Raw genomic sequence first — 23,748 nt, forward strand, 5'->3', positions numbered from 1 at the left:
AATGTGGCTAGAAGTCAACAATCGCATTCGTCGTACATACTGCATTGTATGTACAGTATTGCTTTACATTTAGGCCTATGTCCTTTAAATACACCATAATATGCGTGTTTTGTTGCTATAAACGTAGTTTTAATGCACTTTCTACTGTTCTTTTAGGTTATTTCAGTTAATCCGGACTGTCGTTAAACCGGTCAACTTATTAGTCCGGATTAATGAGGTTTTACTGTACTTTAAAATTGTAATAATTAAAAGTTGTTCAAAACATTGATTAATGTTAGTGTGAAAGTATTCCACTGTAATTATGTACATCAACGTACCAAGACTTTTGTTTTAAAATGTTCAATAATTACATCTGAAATATTAAATTACATCTTATGTTGTTATAAAATTCATTTTTCTCACACAAAACTTGCGTAAAATAAAAATAACTTCGAATTTTGCATAATTCCCAGGATACGTATACTCCGCGAAAGTGTCGCGTGGTACAGTAAAACCTCGTTAATCCGGACTATTGGGGGGATAAGTTGACAGGTTTAACGAAAGTCCGAATTTACTGAAATAACCTTAAAGAACAGTAGAAAGTGCATTAAAACTCAGTTTGTAGCAACGAAACACGTTTATTATGGTGTATTTAAAGGGCATAGGCCTAAATACACTATACAGTACAGTACAAAGTCTGCGGAAAACAGAATTTCATCAGTGGTTTATTGCCGTTTCTTTGTGAAGTTCTCTTGTTGCCTTCTAGCCACATTTAAAACCTTGCATTCTGTTGTTTTTTTTGCCTGTCCAGATAAAGCGAAGTCCGGATTAACGATGTTTTACTGTATTTTTTTTGCAAGTCTGTGAAAGACCAAAATATCGGAAGAGTATTTGCCGGTATCGGTACATAAATTTCAACCGATACTTGCAGATACCGAGGTATCTGCTCAGTCGTAATATATTATTAAAATACACACTAATCTTATTCACCTATTAATTATAAACTTGATTACATTTGAGTCACTTGACTCTGGCCCCACTCGAAATGAGTTCTATATACGTGTCTACTTTCAGGAGACCTGTAGCCCTTACATATAAAACGATATACCAATCTAATTCGAGCATCAGATTAGTATTTATGAGAATATATATAGACTAGTTCTATCATTAGGCGTTTAGCTACCTGGCGATGCGGATATAATATTGCATAAGGATTGAATTGCGTTTCCCAAGTTACTCAACGCGAGAGAAAGTGGGGGGAATGTTGATAAGATTAAGTTCCATGCGACTTCCAAAGGAAAGCTACACCACCCGGTGCTACAGTTCCTTGGAATTGTTTCACGTGTTCACACCATATCGTACCTTTCGATTTTGTCAGTCGTTGAATGACGTTTGTGCTCTTAGTTCTAATCTGCGTCAGGAACTAAATAATGGCCGTCGCCAGAAATTTTCATAATTTATTGACATTATGCTCCCATCTTTTGCTCTGACGGCATGTTTATACATTATAGTTTTTTCTTTAAGCTTCGTCTCTATCTCCTTTGTCTTTACTAGGGATGGCCAAAACCGGATAAAATTTTATCCGGATATCGAATAATTTTCTATCCGGATTTCTATCAGAATTATCCTGATATTGGGATTATCCGGACAGTTTTATCGTTTATCAGTTTTGTGGGTTATCCATATATTCTGTTATTAATCATGTTTGAATTTCACTTTGCGATTTTTAATACAAATCCATCAAATGTGTACTATTCGGATAGTAATTTATATTATTTCTGAGATATTTGGTTCGGACCTCCTCCCCCTGAAATATATTTCTAGATACCGTGTTCTGCAGTTTTCTATGCCTTCGCCAGTATGAAAGTTCGGCTGAAAGAGTCCAATGGGATCATAACCTAATACAAAGTCCCTTATTATGGGATCCCAGATTTAATCTTTTGATCCAGTTTAATCTTTAGCTTTGTGCATTAAATTATTTTGAAGGAAGCTTTGCCAACTTCTTGAAATTCTTCAAATAGATTAATCCTGAATAATGTAACTATAATGTTCAGACATGTTCCCACTCTACCGGAGTTTCGGAAGGCGAAGAATCTCGTTCACCACAGAACAGGGGGATGCGGGCTTGAAATAATCACGATTAAAAATAGGTCAGCACGCCGAAGTGAACAAGTTCATGTAGCATGCAATATCTTCGAACCATCTGGCTTGACATTGATCTTCAGGAGTCGATGATATCGATAGCAGGAACAACTGCCAATCAGCATCGTAGAAGACATATGACGTAGGCTGTACGCAGTTATTCTCAAGGTGAGATTGAGTTCTCTAAACCAAGGTTAGAAGTTGGTCAAAATCTATATGCTGTAGCTATATTATCGTGGTAGAGTAGGGTGTCACTTTTCCTAGCATCCAGTGTCCAATTTGTTACCAAATGGTTTTTAAAATATTACCGAGAGATCCATGGTATTTGAAAGTAAAATGCAGAGTTGAAAAGATAAATTATAGAATTTCCGGAATTAAATAATTTTACAGTAAATTTAGGCTGTACACATGATACACTGTGTCTACCAGTCATGAGTCAGGAAAAAGTAAATAAATTCAACAAGTATAGGTCAAAAAGTATATAAAGAAAGGTAAAGAAATCAACAAGAAATTATACTTTTGGTCAAGAATTTTTGAAATCACAATTATTGATTTACTTCACTTTTCTGCCCCTTTGGCTAATCGCGAAGATGAGGATGAATGGTGATAAGATGGGTGAAGGGACAATCACAATTATATAGGGACGACAACACGAGCCACACATACGATTATACTGCCTGTGAATCCAGACGCCAGAGCCTCGCTAGTGTGACAAATTCAGTCCAGGATGCATTAATAGATAAAGCAAGTCTAATTATTTGTTAAATACAGCTTCATTTCTCATCTTAACTAGCCTTTTGGTGGGGGTTTTCCTTAAATATTTATTTTCTTCATTGCTTCTTTTCAATTTTACCTAAGTAGCGGTCGTATAAATAAAGGTTAAGAAAAACTAAAAACTTCCCAAGAATTTTGGATTAATTTTGGTAGGCATCCTGTGATATAATATTTTATTGCATACATTACTAGTACACTATAGAATAGGAATCTAAAGATAAAAATTGTTTTGTACAGTGGGTTCCATGAATATTACCGTGCAAGTGGTCCATGACTATTTTCATAATTTTTTTCTCTTATATCCTGCGTGTTTTAAGCGATCGATTTTTATGCATGCTGGTGTAGAAGTGGTCAACAGCTTGTTTTGGGTATTCTTTTAATTCTTGAAGCTATTATTGGGTCAAATGAAGTACACGAACATGGTGATGGACAAGTTGCAGGATAATACTCATGGATCCCACTGTACACTTTAATATAAAATTTCTTGCACTTAAAATTTCGTGCGTGCCTTCGTAACTGTAGACAATGTCATACCGGATACAACGTAGCTAATTTGAAGTAATTTCTTCAGCTTTCTACGCTCAAGTACACTTAGCAGCACAACTAAAGTGTAGGAGGAGGACTCAAGGCTTCATTAAACTATCAACTGCTCTACTTTCTCGAAACCAGTTATTAGCGCGTGCCTGAGAATACTTGTGCAAAATGTCACATGCCGCAGTGAAAGTGGAATCAACTTGTCCACCTGTAGAGTGCGCTGGCTTCACAGCATGACCATGGACAGATAAAAAATGCGCCTCATAAATAGTCATTTGTTATTCTTGCGCTACTCAATAAAGAAAGGAGGTTAATGCCATCAGTGAATAAATTGCAGATAGGTTTAAACTGGCTAGTTTCACCATGAAGTAAACCTTGTGGCCTAGGCCAAGGAACTTTTTTCAGTTATAAGCAATACTGGTTGATGAACTACTAGTAGGTACACCCAACGGCAAAGGAAACAGTAGGCGAATTGTCAATCACAATTTTCATTTGGTCTGTATTACACAGTGTGATTATAATGAATTGAAATAAAGACGTCAATAAGTAGAGGGCAATGCCTGTTTCGCACCAACATAATTTCATTCCTTAAAACAACACAGGGTGTAGAATAAAAAGTAATGAAGATAAAGATGGACAATTTGCCTACCATTATCTTTGCCGTTGGCTGTACCAAATTGCTGATACTGTTATAATTTTCTTACGTAACTTTTCAGCTGAAATGGTTTGGCGGTGTAGTTTTGAGTTCACTTATGCACAGATTCATCGAAAGCGTGATTCAATTTGAACGCGCATGACCGGATAAGGGAAGAGTTTTACAGGTCCAAACCCCTCCAATGATTTAATAACCAGTGTGCACTAATTGTATAAACAAATAAGAAAATCTGAAAATTGGTCATAACACCAAGTTAATATCACGCACAAATTAAATTACTAGTTAAAAAGCACAATGCATGTATAATTTTAGGTATATTTGGCAGAAAAATGTGTCAAGAATATAAAAACACGAATTGTGAGGGAAATAACACCGTAAAGTTAAAAAATGATATTGGCAAAAATAAATCGCTCAGAAAAATCGAGATGCCTCTCCATTTAAGTCTTTGTAGGAGTCAGCCTTCATTGCGCCGCGCAACTCTGAACCGCTTTTTGTTGGATAATGTTGAGTGGTTTACACGAGGACTTTGGGACCGCAAGAGTGCTCATTCGGAGGCGCCGCAAAGAAACCTCGAACTTCTGGCATGGAAATTCCCCAAGCCGCTTCCATCTGGCGGACTACAGTGAGCGTTGTGCCTTTCGATTTCATCAAAAACTTGACAACTAAAGCTTGACACCCACTGATACGCGGCAACATAATGCAACAGACCCACTTCCAGCGTCTCATTGGGCGATAAACTTTAAGATAACCTGCAGACTTCTGGCACGGAAATTCCCGCTTCGGTTCCACGTGTTACCCTGAAGGGAGCGTTACACCATTTGATTTCAATAGAAGCAGACAATAGAAGTTCTGTTGCCGTGTTTCTCCGCGTCTCAGTGGGCTTTAAGCTTGAAATCTCTTCTCAGCTGCACGGCGCGCTTTACTAAGCGATGATATAGTGTGTGTAACTGTTATTTTAGATATTGAAACTCGTTACAACAAATTCAAAAATGTTACTTACTTTGTACATACGTTATCAGCAATTCACAGCTAAAGTGGCTTCCTCCACGTTATCCATTGGGCGAAAGCAGCAACCACATCAATCCACATGCTCGGAGATGGATAAAGTATTTGAAACTCTCCTGGCATTCTAAGTGTTTTTAAGGAATGAATGCTTATGCATGCTGATGGACAATTTGCTTGAAAATACTTATGCATCTAACTCTATTAAACCACACACGGCATAAAAGAAACAAGTCTAAATGGGGATTGAACTTGGAATGCCGGTATAGGTAAATTTTCAACAACAATAATAAACTGTGTTTTGCAAGAGTATGCTGAAGAAAACCCTGTAAGGGTGTTGCAGTGTGTTAGGACAAATAACTAATTACATCATCCCAGATAACGCATAAGCGTACGTTAAGTTTACAATAGCTTGCGTATAGCATGTCAAAGTTAGCTTGATACGGCATGTTTGGTGCAACCTTGCACCTGTCATATTCTGCAAAGTGTGGCGCGTGGTAACTAGCAGAATTGTGCTGGTACCACAAAAGTCGCTGGTTCCGCCCACGCTGCGTTGCCAAGTTCGAGCGTCAGACCGACCTCTCTCCGGGGCACTTTCGAGTCCCATTCCATACAGAACTGGTAATTGAAAGTTCGTTACATGCCCCAGAAATGGAGTCCCATATCTACAACTTCGGACTGCTCTTGAACCTCCGAACACACGGGGTTATCCTCCTACGTAACAGCGCGAACTTCTGCCACGAGCCAATTTCATGGTCAATATTACTGGTATCTGCCATAATAATAATAATATTAGCTATTAATAATAGACATATTTATCTTATTAATTATAAACTTCTAATAGCAAATTTGTAATAGTATTGCAGAATAAGTAACTTTAACTCCTGAATTTCCTTTGCAGGTTACTGGCATTGCCATTCTGAGCGTTGGCGCTGTGATCAAGAGCGACTACAGCACCTATGAAGACCTTTTGGACGGAAAGTACTTCTCCACCCCAGGATTCTTAATAGCTGTTGGAGTAATTGTCTTCATCGTAGCCTTCTTTGGGTGCTGGGGAGCGTGGAAAGACAATTACTGCATGGTGGTTACTGTAAGTTATAAATTGATATATTTTGGGTGGTTGAAGACTAGGCCTGGGCAACTAGTCTTAATTGTGAAAGAGCGCTCTTCTATGCACGCGTGCATCAGAGAGCGAGGATAATTTGAGTCGCTCGTGAGTGATTGGCTAAATTACATTTCACATGGCTAAATTAAATTTCACATCAATATTTCGAGAATCAATAGTAAGAATAATCATCCAGAACAAAAGAATAATTCTCTCACATGCAAGTCACTGACGATTACTTACCAATAAAAATAACAAATTCAAATATTCTAATTTGAAAATAAATGTAGTACCCTTATTTATCGATAATGTTAAGTCTGTTTCAACTATGGGTTTCTCAGTAACCACCAGAGCTATAAAGATAAACTTTGGTGGACTGGTTGGTAGCTTTACCAAATGGTAGCTCAATACAACATAACTCAATCAACCTTCCCGACCGTGGTAAATAACAATCTGTGATCTATTAACATTTTTTCATTAAAAACTTTTATTCTCTATATCTTGCCATGCATTTACAAATCTGGGAAGGGAAGAAGACTATGGCTCTGGTAGTTTGGAGTGAATAGCGAAACAGACCACTTAATACGAAAGTTCAGTGCCTCCCCGATGGCTCAGTGGTAACGTCCTCGCCTTGTCATCAAGGGATCACAGGTTCCATACCCGGTGGAGGCACATAGCGGTTCTTAAACTGTAGGCCCAGTCCCGATTAGCGTAGCTGCGCATAAAGTGTACTACAGTCTTGTTAGTGTCCCTTCATTAATTTCATCATATCATCACTCATCCTCATCTTCGCGATTAGCCAGAAATGCGAAGTAAAATAAACTAAATCAATCAATCATTTGGTTTCTTGATTCAAAACGTGACTATTCTCTGTCCGCTATAAGAATGAAGTCAATGTAAACAAATAATTACATGCGACATCCGAGAAAGACCATTGGCTATTCAAATGGCAGCTGGGCGGGAATCTTGCGCGTAGGAATGTAGTTCAGGAGATAAAGCCATATACCACTCAACGTAGCTTCTGTATTTGAGTAGCGGCACCTCATATTCATGGGCAAAGTAACACCGGAACCAACGAACAGGAAAGGAACTCTTTCTCGGAAGTCACATGGTTGTTGGCATTAACTTCGATCTTGCAGTGCATGGAGAGTAGTTTCGGCCGTATTTTTCTTGTGTCCACCCTTTTCTCCAGAGACATTAAGCTGATACGCTTGACAAATTTGGAGCACTGTTACTTCCGCAAATGACAAGGCTTGGAGAGGCAGAAAAAAAGTTGTCTAGAGCAAGGTTAGCATTCAAGGTCGAAGAATACGACAGAATGCAGGTATCGGGAAGTTGACGAACTGCGTCATGTTTCAGAATCGTGACTTTTTCGTTAAAACTTCTCCGTGTAAAAGATAGATACTATGCACGCAATCAAGTTTCGATACCAGTTTGTCCGAACCATGACAAGCAGGAGTCTTAAATTTTCGCTACAAACACCAAAAAACATTACCAGAAGTGATTAAAAGGGTTCATGCAAAACACATTTATAGTTCATAGTAGTCGCAGTTATGTGAATTTCGCAAGCAGGGCTATAGGGGACACTTGGTGAAATTGCAGTGATATTTTATTACAAATAATATTGTTTTTCTGTGATTTACTGGCTGTAAGTTACAGCAATTAACTGCAGTGTTCAACAAAATAAAAATAAAACGCTTCAATGTTGACTGACGTAACTAGGAGTGTGCAGGATGGGAAACTTTTTGGCGAGAATTCTTACAATCCTACGTTCGAGACTGAAAAAAAATTCTCGACTTGGTGGAAATCTCACTGACACTATTTCCCTCTCAAGCAGTGGCGTGTCCAGGATTTGCTAAAGGGAGGGGTTATGTACACTTTTTCTGTTAGCCCTCATTTTGCCATAATTTCCTATCTTTGTGATGTTCTTTTTTTAGGAATACTGGGCCAAAGGGGGGATTATGACCCCCACCAACCCCCCTTGGGCATGCCACTGCTCTAGGAATAAAAACTGAAAATTTCAAGAAGTTTCAGACACTACCTAATAGTGTCTAAAATACCAAGAATTAACAACTTTTAAATTTTGAAATTTCTCAATTGATCAAGATCCAAGAAAGTTCGAAAATAATTTCTTCCCAATTTAAATTATGTTCTAAATACAAATTATAGAAAATTTCTCAGGGGCTGGGGAAATTTTCTTCCCTCAGTTGGAAAAGAATTTACAAAGGTAGAATGAGGAAAATGAACTCCAAATAGAGGGGAGGGGGGTTCCCTAAGAAAGTAATTTGCACTTGTCCTAAGAGTGATATTTTTATGACAAAGGAAAGACATTCTGAGAACATGTGAGAATTGCATGTAAACGACCAAGAACTAATCCGTCATGAAAGGAGCAAAAGGTTCACAAAAAGGAAAGGTTATTTGTGATAAATCCAGTAAATGCCATGACATACTTTCGAAAAGAGTTTTATAAACATTTCATTCTACATGGCCTAGGGTGAAGGTCGTTTGTCCGTTAACCTGTTTGCAGCAATAGCACAAGTTCCTGTGCAGAAGCCCATTATGCTAGTCAGAATTAATAATTGTGTTAACACCCAAATTATTTGTGTTTCTAAAGTTAATTTTTAACATTACTTGTACATGCATTTAAGCATTGCTTACAAATAAAAATTCTATCCCATGTAATCCTACAGGCTGAAATTTAATGTATTCAAATGTTAATCAGTGTTGCTAGCTTGTTGTGGTCCTAGTATTAAATAATGCTGTGGTGAGACCCATATGCAAACACACTTGCTGCTCTGCCCAGATACAAAGGCAGTCATTGTTCTCTGCTACCCAGTGCCACAGGACAGTATATGACTGTAACCTGCCATGTAAAGCAACTGTAAGGATGATTACACTGGAGCTTCTGGTGCTGTGATCAATATTTTGGTGATTTCTTTATCTGCAGGAATGTCATTATCACCTGAAAATGTCTGTAGCATGGGCATGCGCAGACCCTCTGATTAGGTGGAAAAAAGCCTTGATGAAAGTTCAGTCGGGAAAGAGAGAACTAATTTTTTCTCACTGTTTTAGTAACATTGCATTGATGGGTGTATGTATATACTATATATGATCTAATGCAGGAACATGGATGCACCATAATGAATATATAAATTGCATCTGACATGTGCTGCACTACTTTTTCCTCCAAACAATTGTGTTCATGCATTTATGACAAAACACTTTAGCAGCAAGAGTCTGAAGTACTTGCATGGACATCTGCAGGATTTTTTCCATGGAGGGGCAAGGAAGGTATCTTTTCCAGGGGGGACAAACAAGTCCTCCAAAAGAGTGTAGTTCCCTAAAAAAAAAAAACATTGCTTAAATTTGAATTTAAGGTGTTCATGCAATAATTAACACACATTATTGTGGCTAAAATGAAATTATATGTGTGAAATACATAATTTTTGGTTGACTTTCATGCTTAGTATTTATAACTTTTCTCTCTCTGGTAATTTACAATACATTACAGAAAACAATAAAATTGCAAGCGAAGCGAGCAAGAGCATTTTTAGATCCAAATTTTTCAAACTGAAAACAATATTGATTTAATATGGCAGAAAATAATTCATGGACCGCCATGGCATTCTTTTACAGTTTTTTTTCATTTCGGCGCCCAAGGCCAACTCCCGCAGCCCCCTAGCTAGGGCTCTAAACTTGACAAGACTGTAAGAAAAGCAGATATTGCGAGCAAGAAAATTTTACGAAATTTGTTTTTAATTGAACAACATTTGATATCGAGGTGGGCAATTGCCCCTATGTCCTCCCTGCAGGTACTCTTGGCCACCTGGAAGAAATAATGCAAGAAAGATGTGAAAACAAATCTCATCTTGGTATATTTTTTGTCCTGTTACTCTAAGATTCTACTAGTCTTACTCCTTTTACCTCAATGTTTGCCCCCTGGAGATTTCAAGAGATATCCGTCCAATGTTGGGGAGGGGCAGTAATAGTATAATATTGTTTAATAATGGCGATAAGATTCCTGTACACTAAATTTCTAGGTGAAAGTATAATACCATAGGGACATACACACCTGGATGGGGGGAGGCATGGATGGCCACGCCTACCCCTTAGAAATAAAATGTCAACCTAAAAGTATATATTTCACACGTATAATTTGATTTCAGTCATACTAATTTACATTAATGCGATAATTTCAAATTCAAGTGGTGTTTTTTGAGGGGGCAACACTATTATCGCGGTAATATGTCTTCCTTTAAAAAATACCTTGCTTGTCCCTGCATGGAAAAAAATCTGGGGAAGTCCATGATTAGGGGAGCAGCTGCCCCCCCCCCCTGTGTGCACGCCTATAGTCTGTAGTTTTATGATTGAAGGTTACACAAACTGAACATTTTTTTAAAGGGACTATTAGAATAATCAACTATAAATTCTTAATAAAGTTGTTATTTGTAAACAATTTCCCAGATATATTTATAGATATTGGACAACCACATTATGCTCCAATGTCCCAGACAGAAAAACAGGTTATACAGCTCTTACGTGACCTTGAGTTGGACATCTTGCTCACTTACATTTGGAACGGAAATTAAGTTGACACTTCATTTCATTCAAAAACAGCCCACGCTTTATCTTATTTCAGTTAGCATCAGTACACTTCTTATGAACAAAAGCATGTTTTCTGGTCACTCACCAATGATTAAGTCAAAAGGAAAGGGAGGTGCAAAACTCTTTAATCTGCTAATTAGCCACTCACCCTTCCTTTTGTTGCCACTCTTGGCTGATGGGGATGAATGATGATTTGATATGGAGGAAGGGACAGTTGTGTGGTTGAGGCAATTGGCATCATGCCAAATTACATCATTGGCCATTCATAATTTTCTTACTAAGGTCTTAATTGTATTTATGCTCGCTATACAGGGTGTACCAAAAGTCCCATTACCCTCCTTTGAATTGTAGACAAACCTGCAAAATGTTATTTTAACAGCATGTGTATGATGAGAGGATGGTATACGTACCATTAAATCAGAAAAATGACCACCATTTACTACAGAGGATCTGTGTGCACACCTCCAATTTCATGGCACAATATTTTTCGCCTTCAGGTGTGATGTGAAATCCTCCATAACATGGCTGGTGTGAGGGAAGCAAACGCACAGCGAACAGCTACTTGAAGTTCCTCAGTTGTCTGATAACTATTATGGGCGACTTTCTGTTTGATGTGCCACCATAGCGCATTATCACAAGATGTCAGATCTGGACTTCGGAGTGGCCATTTCAGAGGTGCTGGTAAATTTGGCGATCCTCGTCCAATCCATTTGTCTCTGAACACATCATTGAGGTACATTTCGGAATTGGTACGTTTGGGTCTTCTTGGTCGAATCTGATTCCAACAGGATGGGGCCAAAATGCACTTTGCAATACTTGTAACAGAATACATGTGCCATGAAAATGGTGGTGTGCACACAGATCCTCTGGAGTAAGTGGTGGTCATTTGTCTGATTTAATGGTATACCATCCTCTCATCATACACATGCTGTTAAAATAACATTTTGCAGGTTTGTCTAAAATTCGAAGGGGGGGTAATGGGACTTTTGGTACACCCTGTATACTCAGATAGGCTAATCTGTATTGGACCTACAGTTTAAACTGCAATCAAAGTCACTGTGCAGTGCTTGTCTACCAGGGGTTGAATCCTGGACCCCTTGATTATGAAGTGAGAGTAATATCACAGAGGCCTACTTGGTCATCAGGAGGCTCAATGAAAATATACTAAGAAGGTTTGTTTACTAAAATTCTTGCAAGTTGTCGTATCAATTCTTGCAAGTTGTCGTATAGAAATGTTAAAGCTTTAAAAAAGTTCTCAAAGTGGAGGGATATAATCTCACTCACATGTGGGATTGATTGATTGAGTTTATTTTACTTCACTTTTTCTGCCACTCACATCTAATACAATTTATGTAAAACATCCCACATCTGTTTCATTAGCCACTATCTTAAACCACAGGCACATCTTCCTTCCTAACAATTTCCACCTCAAGTGCTGCTTTAAATAATAGTTATAAAAATTATAATTATTGTTATTTGAATCCTGGAACCTGCTCTTGAGGGGCAACTATATAACTGTAATGTTATATATCTTTCTTTTTAGAAAAAAAGAAAACTCTGTATTTGAAAGTAATTCTCATGTTGTGCTAGTATTCCCCCCCCTAATTTGTCACCAACCAACTGAACTGATGCATTGACTTTATGGAGGAGCAACATAATACATTCATGGTCACATCTAAAGTATATATCACTAATTGTAATGTTATTAAAACTAAAAGTTTTACCAATGTTAGAATTTGCAACTGTTATTTGAGATGGGTTACACTCAACTCTTAGAGACTGTACAGAAAGTTACACTTATTTATTTATTTATTTTCAATTTGAATTATTTCCTCTCTAATATGACTAGGAAAATAAATATATTAAATAGATTGAACCTCAGGTCATTAGCAGATAGAAGTAATCTTGAAATAAACTTTTTAGATATTTTGAAAAGCAAAATATCTCGCCCCAATATTCTTATGAAATTTGACCTAAAAAGCCCTGTATATGGTGTTCGAAATTATAGAGCACTAACAGTTGGATAAAAATATGGGAAGTAATCATTTTTACATAAGCTAATAACTTAATATAATATTACAAAGAATAACTGAATATATACACGTTTTGGATTTTCTGTTTTTTTGACATGTCTTTGAGATTGGACCATTTTTTATATTACTATTCAGATTTTTATATTTTTCTTGTCCTTGTCAAACATTTTGTATTTTATTCTTATGTTTATTTTCTCTTTTACTTCGTTTACTTAGTTGTCAAGAAGCTACATTTCTATTGAAATTACCTGCTCCTTTAAACAAATTTGTCCAAACTTCTGGCGAAACTGTGTAACCAATATTATTCAACAGTTATATGCAAAAAAAATAATTTTTATATTGTTTTTGTTTTCAGTATGCTTCATTGTTAATAATCATCTTCATATTTGAACTTGCTGGAGGAATTGCAGGCTATGTGTTGAGAGATGATGTCAAAACATATTTGGAAAATAATTTGAATGCTACTTTAGGCAAAACCAATGAAAATCCAAATATGATGAAATTATGGAATGTTATTCAGTCAGATGTAAGTATTCAGTTTTCATTAATTCACTGTATTAAGTCTTGTTATAATTTTGTCTTTCACAATGAGCTTTTGTTAGTAACATAATTGTAATTGCATAACTCACTTAATTTAATTACAAAGATTAATTTATGTAGCACTGATAATAGCCACAACATTAAGAACAATTTGAATTGGTATATAATGCAAGGTTATTAGATGTGATGCACTTATACGTTGTTAGGGAAGATAGTGGAAGTGTGTGTTCCACAATAAAGCAAAGTATCCAATATAAAAATTAGCAATGTGCAATATCAGAATGGCTACTCTAGAACCACGATGATATTAAAGTATAATTCCCAGTTTTCAAGGTGAATTTTACAAAAATTCAAGAATACAAGCAGATGTTCTATTTCAACGTTACGTATTACCGCTTCTTACCACCCACACATGCATATATAAAGGGTTTATGTGATTCCAAAGTATCCAAAAATTCAAATTATTATGATTACGATTATGATGATGATGATGATTATTATTATTTGCAATGATCTTTCCATCTGTCAGATTGTTAATGTCCTTTGCAGCACAATCTAAGTAAACAAATCGAAAGAATTCTGTTTTGTTTTCCATGGAGCTTTCTCCTTCCTAGACAGAAATAAAAGCTAAACTAGGCAAAACTTGCCTCAGGACATTTTGAAATATACATAAATTCAATGCCCTTTGGATTAATAAAAGTTGCAACTTTCTAACATTGGAAGCGGCCCCGACGCCCACCCATCGTCGAATGACATGGGTACCTGGGGGAAACCCTGGGGGGTAAAGGCAGTTAGGGGTGTGATGCTGATCACATCACCCCCACTCAAGACCGGATCAAGAAAGTATTGGGTGTTACCCCCACACCCCTATATGCCTTCATGGCGTGGTGCTATGCACAGGGGAGCACTTTACCTTTTTTTTTTTTACTTTTCACGTCTGCAGAGAAAATTTCATGCAGAATTCACGTATAATTCCCAGAATTCAAGGAATTCCCGGTGAGTAGCCACCCTGAATATGCATATTTTGGGATGGATTAAAATTTGTGAATGCAAAGAAAAATATTTCTGCAAAACAAATGATTAACCCAAAGGAATTATTACAATGAAATGTTGCTTTAAGAAAAACCCTCGTGATGGAACATCAGACAACATTTTAAACATTTATCTTGAGCTGTATAGGGTGAGATATGTTGTTCTCAATAATGATATACTTCATATTTATTTCCACATTTTGGCCATTTTTTTAAAAAATATATCAAACTCCATGGGTTACATTTTTAAACTTTCATAACTATTGATTGATTTCTTAATTTAGTGTATTTTGTCACTTTTCTGCCATTTTTGGCTAATTGTGACGATGGGGATGAATGGTAACGAGATGAATGCATTCCTTCATGAAGGGACAATCACGAACACAACATGGATGACACAACACGAGCCCCACAGAGGATTATACTGGCTGAGAGTCCAGACGCCAGAGCCTCGCTAGTCTGCAAAATGCAATCCAGGGTGTATTAAGTGGATGTCTTGAAGGGTCACCACTTATAACCCAAACTTAGTAATGAAACTTGCAAGATGTTATGACATTTCTTGGTCTACAATATGACAATAAAATTTCTGAAATATATTGCATTGTTCAGGAGGGATAGAAGAGCAAAGGAGACAAATCGTCACTTTTGTGACCACAATAACTGTCATAAATTTAGAATAATGTGTGTGCAATATACAGTGCATACAGTGACTGCGCCAGCTTAAAATAAGTGGGGGGTTACAAATTTCAGTCAAATTTTCGGGGGGGGGGGGTTAACTAATATCGGCTAAAAGGTAATTACGTAATACTTTACTACGGTATAATTTTACCAGTGACATGCTTTACAGTCAGATCCGAAGATAAATCACCTGAGATGTTGTTGCATTTTGTTCCACAGGCACAAATCTTTTATATCCAATAAAATGTCATAATTGTATTGAATAGATTCTGTTGGGTTATCAACGAGGTGAATTGCGGAAAATATTCCAAGCTTTTGAGAGCTAATATCACTCTCATCTTCAGAGTTGAAGCTGGGGAGGATGCGAGAACTCAGTCCACTTACCAGGCGCCACTCTCAAGGAACAAACATATTTTTACTACAAATTCACCTCCACTAGGAGACAAATACATGGACACAAAAGCAATGAATATAGTTGCAACCAGTGAATATAGTTGCAACCCCTGGTACTGGGCATTTTTATTAGTGAAAATAACTGCTGCAGATTTAAATTAAATTTCAGAATGTATTATGCATAAATCCTGAACAGAATTGTATCAATAGTTTTAGAAGTGCTTCAAAGATTGATTCTTCTGCACAGAATCACGTTTGGCCACTATGGTGGTATTGCAGCAATAATTTCCTAACCTAACAAATTATAATTAATTAACATGTAGGACTAGGACTGCAAACAAGAAAATGGCCTAAGACTGCTGATACTCGCAACGTATTTCAATGATTACTTGATTGGATTTGTATTAAGGTCTATTATGTGCACAGAGGGTAATCGGGACGATAGCTACAGCTTCTAGTGGAATTGAATTTTTTTTTAAGTCCACTATATGCACAGATAGGTTAATCTGGACTAGACCTACAGTTTAAAGTGGGATCCGAATCATTGTGCAATATGCCTCCACTGGGTATCGAACTCGGGACCCCTTGATATCAATGCAGCAATTCCATCTCTAGACTATGGGGCTGGGAGGCCAATTTTAATATTTCCAATGTTAGCATTTATGAATTAGGTAGTTTTTGTACTATTTTATTCTTTAACTTCATATTTCTCCCTCTCGAAGATTTGCAGTGATGAGGATAGGAAGGCTTGTGTTGCTACAGCCATAAACAGAAAGGAAACATATCGCTTCTTTACATTTTGAACGTCGTCCTACTTTTAAAAATTCATTTGTCACACTTGTTAGACCTTTCAGAAATATAGTGATAAGCGTTACAAAGGCTGTCAACAACAATCAAAGAACAATCTCACAGCCACTGAATACGTCCATCTTTCAGGCAGGCAGCAGATTTCATAGCAATTTTGGCGACTCATGATTGGCAAATTACTTGTTAGTATTGAATGATCAGTGGCCCATTGATTTCAGAACAAGAACAGATTGTAATAAAGTAATTGCGATCTACCCCAATTAGAAAATGTACTTGAACATTGTACTTGACCCAATGGAAGTTTCATAATGGAAAACTGAAATTTTACTTGTTTTCGGTTGAAATGTGTCCACTGTACTACAAAAATCTAGGCGTCTACAGGGGGGGGGGGCTGAGGTGTGGTTTGGGGGGCTTCAGCCCCCCTGTAGCGCTGTCCCTGACTCCATCTAGGAGTAGGTATCTTGATCAACTAATACAGTATTGCAATTAAATTAAATTAAATTGAATTGAATTTTCCCTGTCATGGGAAATATGCTGTGCTCTAGAATTTTTAAAAACCTTTTTGAAACTATTTTGCAGTGTAAAGAATTAACAGTAATGTTAGGTTGCATACTACCATAATTTTGCAATAACATTTTGGAAACATAATTTGTAGTTTAGGTCAAGACTCAAATATTTTAACTAGGATTCAGCTGTAAATGAGATCTTTTGAGCTGAATTTTTTGTAAATGTTAGATACTTTGATGTATTAAGCTAATGCTGGATTTTAGCAGAACTAGTCAAAATGTGTGAAGGTGGGAATCAAAAATCAATGGATGATATTCAACTGATGTCATCATGCAGTGTACTCTGGGAAGAATTAGGGCAAACAGATTTCCCTGTGTTAAGGAAAGCATATGAGAAGCCTTCTTGGAGCAAGAGCGTTTGCATTTAACCACTTTTCATAGTTTCTTTGGGGCTTTGGAAAAGGTAAAAAGTACACATTCCTCACATGATCACAATAATCATACCTTGAATCACTTTCCCAGCATGTTCTGAATGCTGTATCTGATCTGTGACTAGCATCCAGTTTCTTAAGCTTGTTGGCATTCCAAATTTTGCTGATGTATTAAAAAGAGTCAAATGAAAACATACAAGTCCAATAAAACTTGTAAAGCAGGCACTGTATACAGCTCAAATTTACATGAGGTATCAACTGCTGTTTATAAAACGACCTTAAGGCTGCAACACTAATCAAGTGAGCTTAAAAACTCCATTTTTGTTACTTTAAAGATGGCGCCCCCTATACACACTTGATACTGGTGAAGAGGAGTGGTTTCTTGCCCTTTGTCAACCTTAAAATTACAGAAATTTCTCTGGAAATGAAAATTCGATATCTCTGTGCATGCTTACCACACCAGCAAGTTTATTAATGGAGGAAAAAGTTCGACAATAGCCTCAGTTTGCAGGCAGGTGGGTGGAAAGGCCTCGCTGTGGCTCATAAGTAGAGCCCGGAAGTTTGGCAAAATGCCTCTTTTTATCTACTGCATATATTGATAAAATTTTTCCGGATATACGTTTGTTGTTTCGAATGTTTTGGAAGCCTTTTCATTTTGCCTATTTTGCCTATTTGGGACCCCACTGCCTATTTTTAATTATAATGCCTTTTTTTGCCTTTTTCAATGAAATTTGACATTTTTTTTAAAGAAATGAAATGTGTATATAAATTATTTTTCTCCCAAAAAACGTTGTTGGCATTTATTTTTCTTCCGTTTATTATGTGAATAATTTTCGCCTTATTTAAGTAATATTGAACTCACGCATGTTTCAACATTGCTGAAGGAGAAAAGTGTGAGAAACAAGTATTTCATGCTGAGTCAGGATATTGCCTTTCGGTTAACATTTCTTGTGCATGATTGACTGCTGAAGTGGACAGGTTGATTTCGAACACAAAGAAAATATTTCTGAAATCTCCCTCTCGAACCCGAAAATTTCAGGAAGTTGCGATTGAGCTTAGTTTACCTCAGCAACCAGTCTTGATGAGGTAGGGAACCTGGATGCTAACAACCTTCAAAGAATCAGTGAGGTGATCGATGCTCTTCCAGAAAATGAAGCGGCTTCAATTCGTGAAGTGAAAAAACTCCTGTGCTATTCAAGTTTACTTTTGCACATTATGGTGCATTGCCAGAGACAATTACAATTATAGCATCCATGAAAATCTTCGAGGAATCTATGCAGCAGATGATGGAAGTGCCAGGAGAAAAGGGGTCAGCTGTTGCGGAAAAGTGCTAACGGGTAGTGAGTGCAAATGAGGACTTGAAACAATTGAAAACAATTTGTGATATTCTAAAAGGTGAAAATGCTGTTACCAAAATGAGTCCAGCTACATTAGCTTGTTATATGTATGTTCCAATAACTTCTGTCGAAGTAGAAAGATCATTTTCTATTATGAAAAACATTCTCTCTGACAGACGACTATCAATGAATGTTGAGAACTTAAAAAGCACCTTGTAGTTATGTGCAATCAAGACGGAGAAAATTGAAATGCTCTTCCCAATTTAGATTTTAACATTTTGCCAGAAATTATAGATAAAAGTAAGACTTCTAAATGTGCCTTTTTTCGGTTTATTTTGCCTTTTTTCATTTTTAGTGCCTATTTACCACATTATAAATGCCTTTTTGCCTGCCTATTTTAACGAAAATAAATGCCTGAACTTCTGGGCTCTACTCATAAGTGACTGATGCATATGGACCCCAAAGACTTATTCTTCTATGGTATACAGGCACTAACTCAAAGTTTTAACATATATGTAGATCAACAATAGGTCTGGGCTAAAATGCAGCAAAATTGTGCAACCCTACATACAGAAATCTACTAGATAAGAAACAAAAACAAATTAAGGTTTTCGTATGCTTCTCCTTGTATGTAAAATCTGGACAACATTTAGAGAGATTGCAAAGACCTCACAGGAATTTTAGCATACCATTCCTTTCACAAACAGTTTTACAATAAACACATTCAAATATTGTTTGTTTGAAGGGAGGCGAGTAACACGTGCCGTGCCCATCACTATGCAATAATGATGAATGATGTCTACCATTAATTCAGTTTTGAGCTGTTCTTATCGTATGCAGATCGGAGAACTGAATTTGTTACTCTACAAAACTTCAAAGCTTATACCGTGCGTCCATTTCGATCTTCAGCCGAGAGATCGGGAGAAGCGTGGCAGGCGGCGCTGACGGAGATGCCGACATTTGCGGCCTGTAATGCCCACTTATTTTTATGGACATATGCAGACATTTATATAAATATTGCAAAACGAGCACTAACCTGTGTTATAAGAGTTGTTCAAACTGATATCCACCAAGTGACAAGTATGTAGACTTTCGGGGAGAATACGTTGAATAGCCTGAAACTTTCGTGCCTGTAGCTAAAGTCCTTCTGGGTCGGGCCGAGAACTTATCAGCCCCCTCGTAACGTGAACCTTGCGGCTGGCATTTCAATCCTCTTACTGACACAACACACATACACACTGCAATAACACAAACAAGTAACGGCAAGTAACCAATAATAACACTCTTGCGCACAGTATGAAATTAACACGCTCTTGGTTTACATCTGCTCGCCATATATTGACAGCTCTGTCGCGAAGGAACAAAAAACTCGAGCTCGGAGATTTCGGATTGCAAGGAAGCTCACGAACACCATTGACTTTTAACAGTTTCGTCTACAGCGTAATCTTCATACAGTGTTGCACATTCGAAACCCTCCAAATAATCCCCATCGACACAAAACTCTTTGAAGGATATAAACTTAAGAAGACGTTACTGGTCAAAACTATGATTAAAATGTTTTATTATCTGTGGCTCTTTACATTGTTTTTTAAAGTGTATTTTTTTGTGTATATAAGGTCAGAACTTGGATGAATTACAGATGATAAATTATAACACAGGTTAGTGCTCGTGCTCGTTTTGCAATATTTATATAAATGTCTGCATATCTCCATAAAAATAAGCGGGCATTACAGGCCGCAAATGTCGGCATCTCCGCCAGCGCCACCCGCCATGCTTCTCCCGATCTCTCGGCTGAAGATCGAAATGGATGCACTGTATATGTGTTCCCATCCTAAAATTTAATTCATACTTATTTTAAAATTTCTTTCCGTAGCTCGAGTGTTGTGGTTTTGAATCTGCAGAGGATTGGTACTACCTTCGTAACGCTACAGCACCTGAAACATGCTGTGAAAACCATGCAATACATTGCAATACAACACTTCTTGTAGCACCTAACCCAGAGATTTACAATAGCTCCTGCCTCAATGCCTTGGAACACTTCTTGGAGGATAAGGCATCTACAATAGGTGGTGTTGGAATTGGAATTGCATTTGTTCAGGTAAGAATTTCCTTGATACTAGGACTTGATTGGTTGAAGTGGCAATGCTCGTACGTGCCTAAAATGAAGATTGCTTGGGGGGGGGGGGGGGGGCGAGTGTCTTCCTTTTGGACAATAAAAAATTCACACTGCCTCAATTTGCCAAAAGTGTTAAAAATATATATTTTTTTAGTTTAGTTTTCATTGTCTGTGCTTTACTTCTTCATTTCATTTTTAATTATATTCTTCTATTTCCTTCTTTCAAAATTTTACTTTACTAGTTTTTCCTACAATTTTTGTAATTTTAGTTTTTCTTAATCTGTTAGCTACTCTAATCCATAGTCATTATCTTAATCAAGGTTTATTTTGTTCTATTTACACCCTCACCTTTCTCTCTTGATTTCAGTCTTTTTTCTCACCTTCACTCTTTATTTCTCTTGCTATCTTCCCCTCCTCTCTCTTGCTCTCTTCCCCTCTTGCTAGTCTAGTAGCTAGCTCTACTTTTGTGTGCACTGAAATGTTTGACTTCACAGGGTTTTAATAGGTGGTCCTAGAAAAAATGGTCACATGACTTGATTTTTGATCACTTAGCCGCCATATTGTATGGTGGAATTTGAATTTTTAAATAGCTTGTTTCTCCGCTATTTCTCAACCAATTTCAATTTTTCGTTTGAGTCCTCTAAATAAGATCTTCAATTTGTGTCCTTATAATTTTTTCGATAAAATCAACAATAATACCAGTAATTTGAAAAACATAAATTACCTACAATATTTACAATAATACAGCTAAATTATGGTTTGACAGAAAATCACCCATACTGCAAAATTATCTAGCTTCTTAGATGAGGTAAATGCTTTCTGTCAAACTTTACGCCAGGGAAAGTTCATTTATGGTGCAGGTTGCCTCGAAAGTAACGTGTTCTCATTCCATACCTTGGGCATTTCGGTGGTAGTCGAATTACTTTCGGAACATCTCCAGTGAACTGCGCGAGTCTGTCTAGCGAGCCTAGTGGGCATGTTGAAACTGAGCAAGGGGCTTAGCAATACGCTCTGGGTTGAGATGATGTCAGCGGCTCGTTTGGTTAATTGGCTGCTTCGAGAGTTGACTCGTTCCGAAGCTTCAAATGCATAACTGCCAAAGATGTTACGGAAATAATCTCCCTCAAACAACGACTGAATCTGCTGCTTTCAGTTTTTACCAAAGGGATTTGTGGGCACAAATGAAAATGTGGGATTAGGACATGTACTGTATACCAGGACCACCCAAAGTAAGACTCGCAGGTCATATCGGGTTCACCATTACCTCTAATATGGCCATCCTTAATACTAAATTTATTTTGCAGCATTAAGTTTAGTGTAAATATATGTAATATTTGCTCAAGTAGCTATTGACCCTGTATGCAAAAAAAAGTTTGCTCATTCCTACTGTAAGGTGCAAGAGATTATGCAAAATTCATTCCCGTGCTTGGAGACCTCACATGTTCTCTTTGAGATGAAAACTGAGAGCTTCATGTAATTTCTGTTGACTTCAGTTTTGACAAGATAAACTACTCACAATGGGCTAGTTTGATTGTTCGCAATTGTTTAAAGCTGGCTGAAAACTACGCTGGGTTATAACAGGAGTTACTATCTGAAGAATTTTTTTGTGACCTCTTCAAGTGGAGCTAGCTCCATGACTTATGTTGTAAGACTATGGATACTTTTGAGACACAAATACCACAAAGCTGTTGGCTCTTGTCACATTAGAATTCATTGATCAAGTAAAAGTTTACTTGATAACAACTCGTTTGAACCAGTTTCCAAATTCAAATACTTAGGAGTAATATTAACAAATGAAAATTATATTAAAGAGGAAATAAAAAGTAGGCTTAATTCAGGAAATGCATGTTACTTCTCTCTTCATAAACTTTTGTCTTCTCGTTTAATATCTAAGAAACTAAAAGTTAAAATATACAAAACAGTAATTTTGCCTGTAGTATTATATGGATGTGAAACTTGGTCCCTTACATTGAAAGAGGAACATAAATTGAGAGTATTTGAAAATAAGATCCTTAGGAAAATCTTTGGACCTAAAAGGGATGAGGAGACAGGTGAGTGGAGAAGGTTACATAATTTAGAACTACATAATTTGTATTCATGTCCAAATATTATTAGAATAATTAAATCAAGAAGACTTAGGTGGGCAGGCCATGTGGCACGAATGGGAGAGGAAAGAGGAGTTTACAGGATTCTTGTTGGGAAACCTGATGGTAAGAGACCTGTAGGAAGACCAAGACTAAGTGTAGTTTTTAAATCAAATTTAGGATTATATTCACAATTTTAAAACCAAAATGTCTTTATATATACAACTTTTGATGTGATTATTCACCGCTATAGCACCGATATTTTATTTTATTTACCGCTTTTGAACCCAAAATTGACTCTGTTTTTATACCGAAATTTTGCTTTTTATTTACCAAAAATATGTGCCTCTAGTGATGACAAATGAAATTGATGAATGGACACTTCCAAAAAAATACCAATGCTGAGACTCGAACCTGGAACTTGGGTGGTAAAATTGAATGCAATCATCATATGTCCACTGATCTGGCCATCTGTGTTGCTGAATTTTTACTGATAATTTTAAAAAAGAAATATAGCCTGTAATTTTATTATTTTAGAATATGTGTATGCATGAAGTTGAAACACTGAAAAGCTTTGCTAATTTGATGAAGGCTTTTATTTGACTGCTAAAACTTCTTCAAAAAGTGAGATTGATTGATTGATTCCATCCTCCAAATCATACATAGTACAATGGTATAATGATATAGGATAGATCAAAATTTACAATTGCAAAAGTTTTGACATTGATTATGGTATACCCTTACATTAATTATACATAGTAGATACACATGAAGTTCCAAATATTACATTTATGGAATGTACAAACTAATTTATCTTAAATTTATCTTTGTGTACTTTTATATGTTAAGGTTGCTTACATCTTATGACAATAACAAAGAAAATAACAAATAAAGAAATGTGGATATATATGAAAAAAAAAAGTCAATACATAAACACAAGTTTCATTTCTAATTTAGCAAAAATTAAACATAATTTGACTCTTGGAGAGATCAGAA

At 36.7% G+C, this 23,748-nt stretch overlaps 1 protein-coding gene across 1 annotated transcript in view; it reads left to right on the plus strand.

Annotated features, from left to right (window-relative positions):
- The window catches only part of LOC145993971 (CD63 antigen-like), a 41,636-nt gene that overhangs the window by 12,130 nt on the left and 5,758 nt on the right, over positions 1-23,748 (plus strand). The window contains exons 2-4 of the mRNA XM_083129993.1: positions 5,988-6,176; positions 13,185-13,355; positions 20,426-20,650. Coding sequence (XP_082986119.1) covers positions 5,988-6,176; positions 13,185-13,355; positions 20,426-20,650 — 585 coding nt within the window. The remainder of the gene's footprint in view (positions 1-5,987; positions 6,177-13,184; positions 13,356-20,425; positions 20,651-23,748) is intronic.

This window comes from Lepisma saccharinum, chromosome 1 (assembly GCF_977018435.1).
Source record: "Lepisma saccharinum chromosome 1, izLepSacc3.1, whole genome shotgun sequence".
Classification (NCBI taxonomy): Eukaryota; Metazoa; Arthropoda; class Insecta; order Zygentoma; family Lepismatidae; genus Lepisma; species Lepisma saccharinum.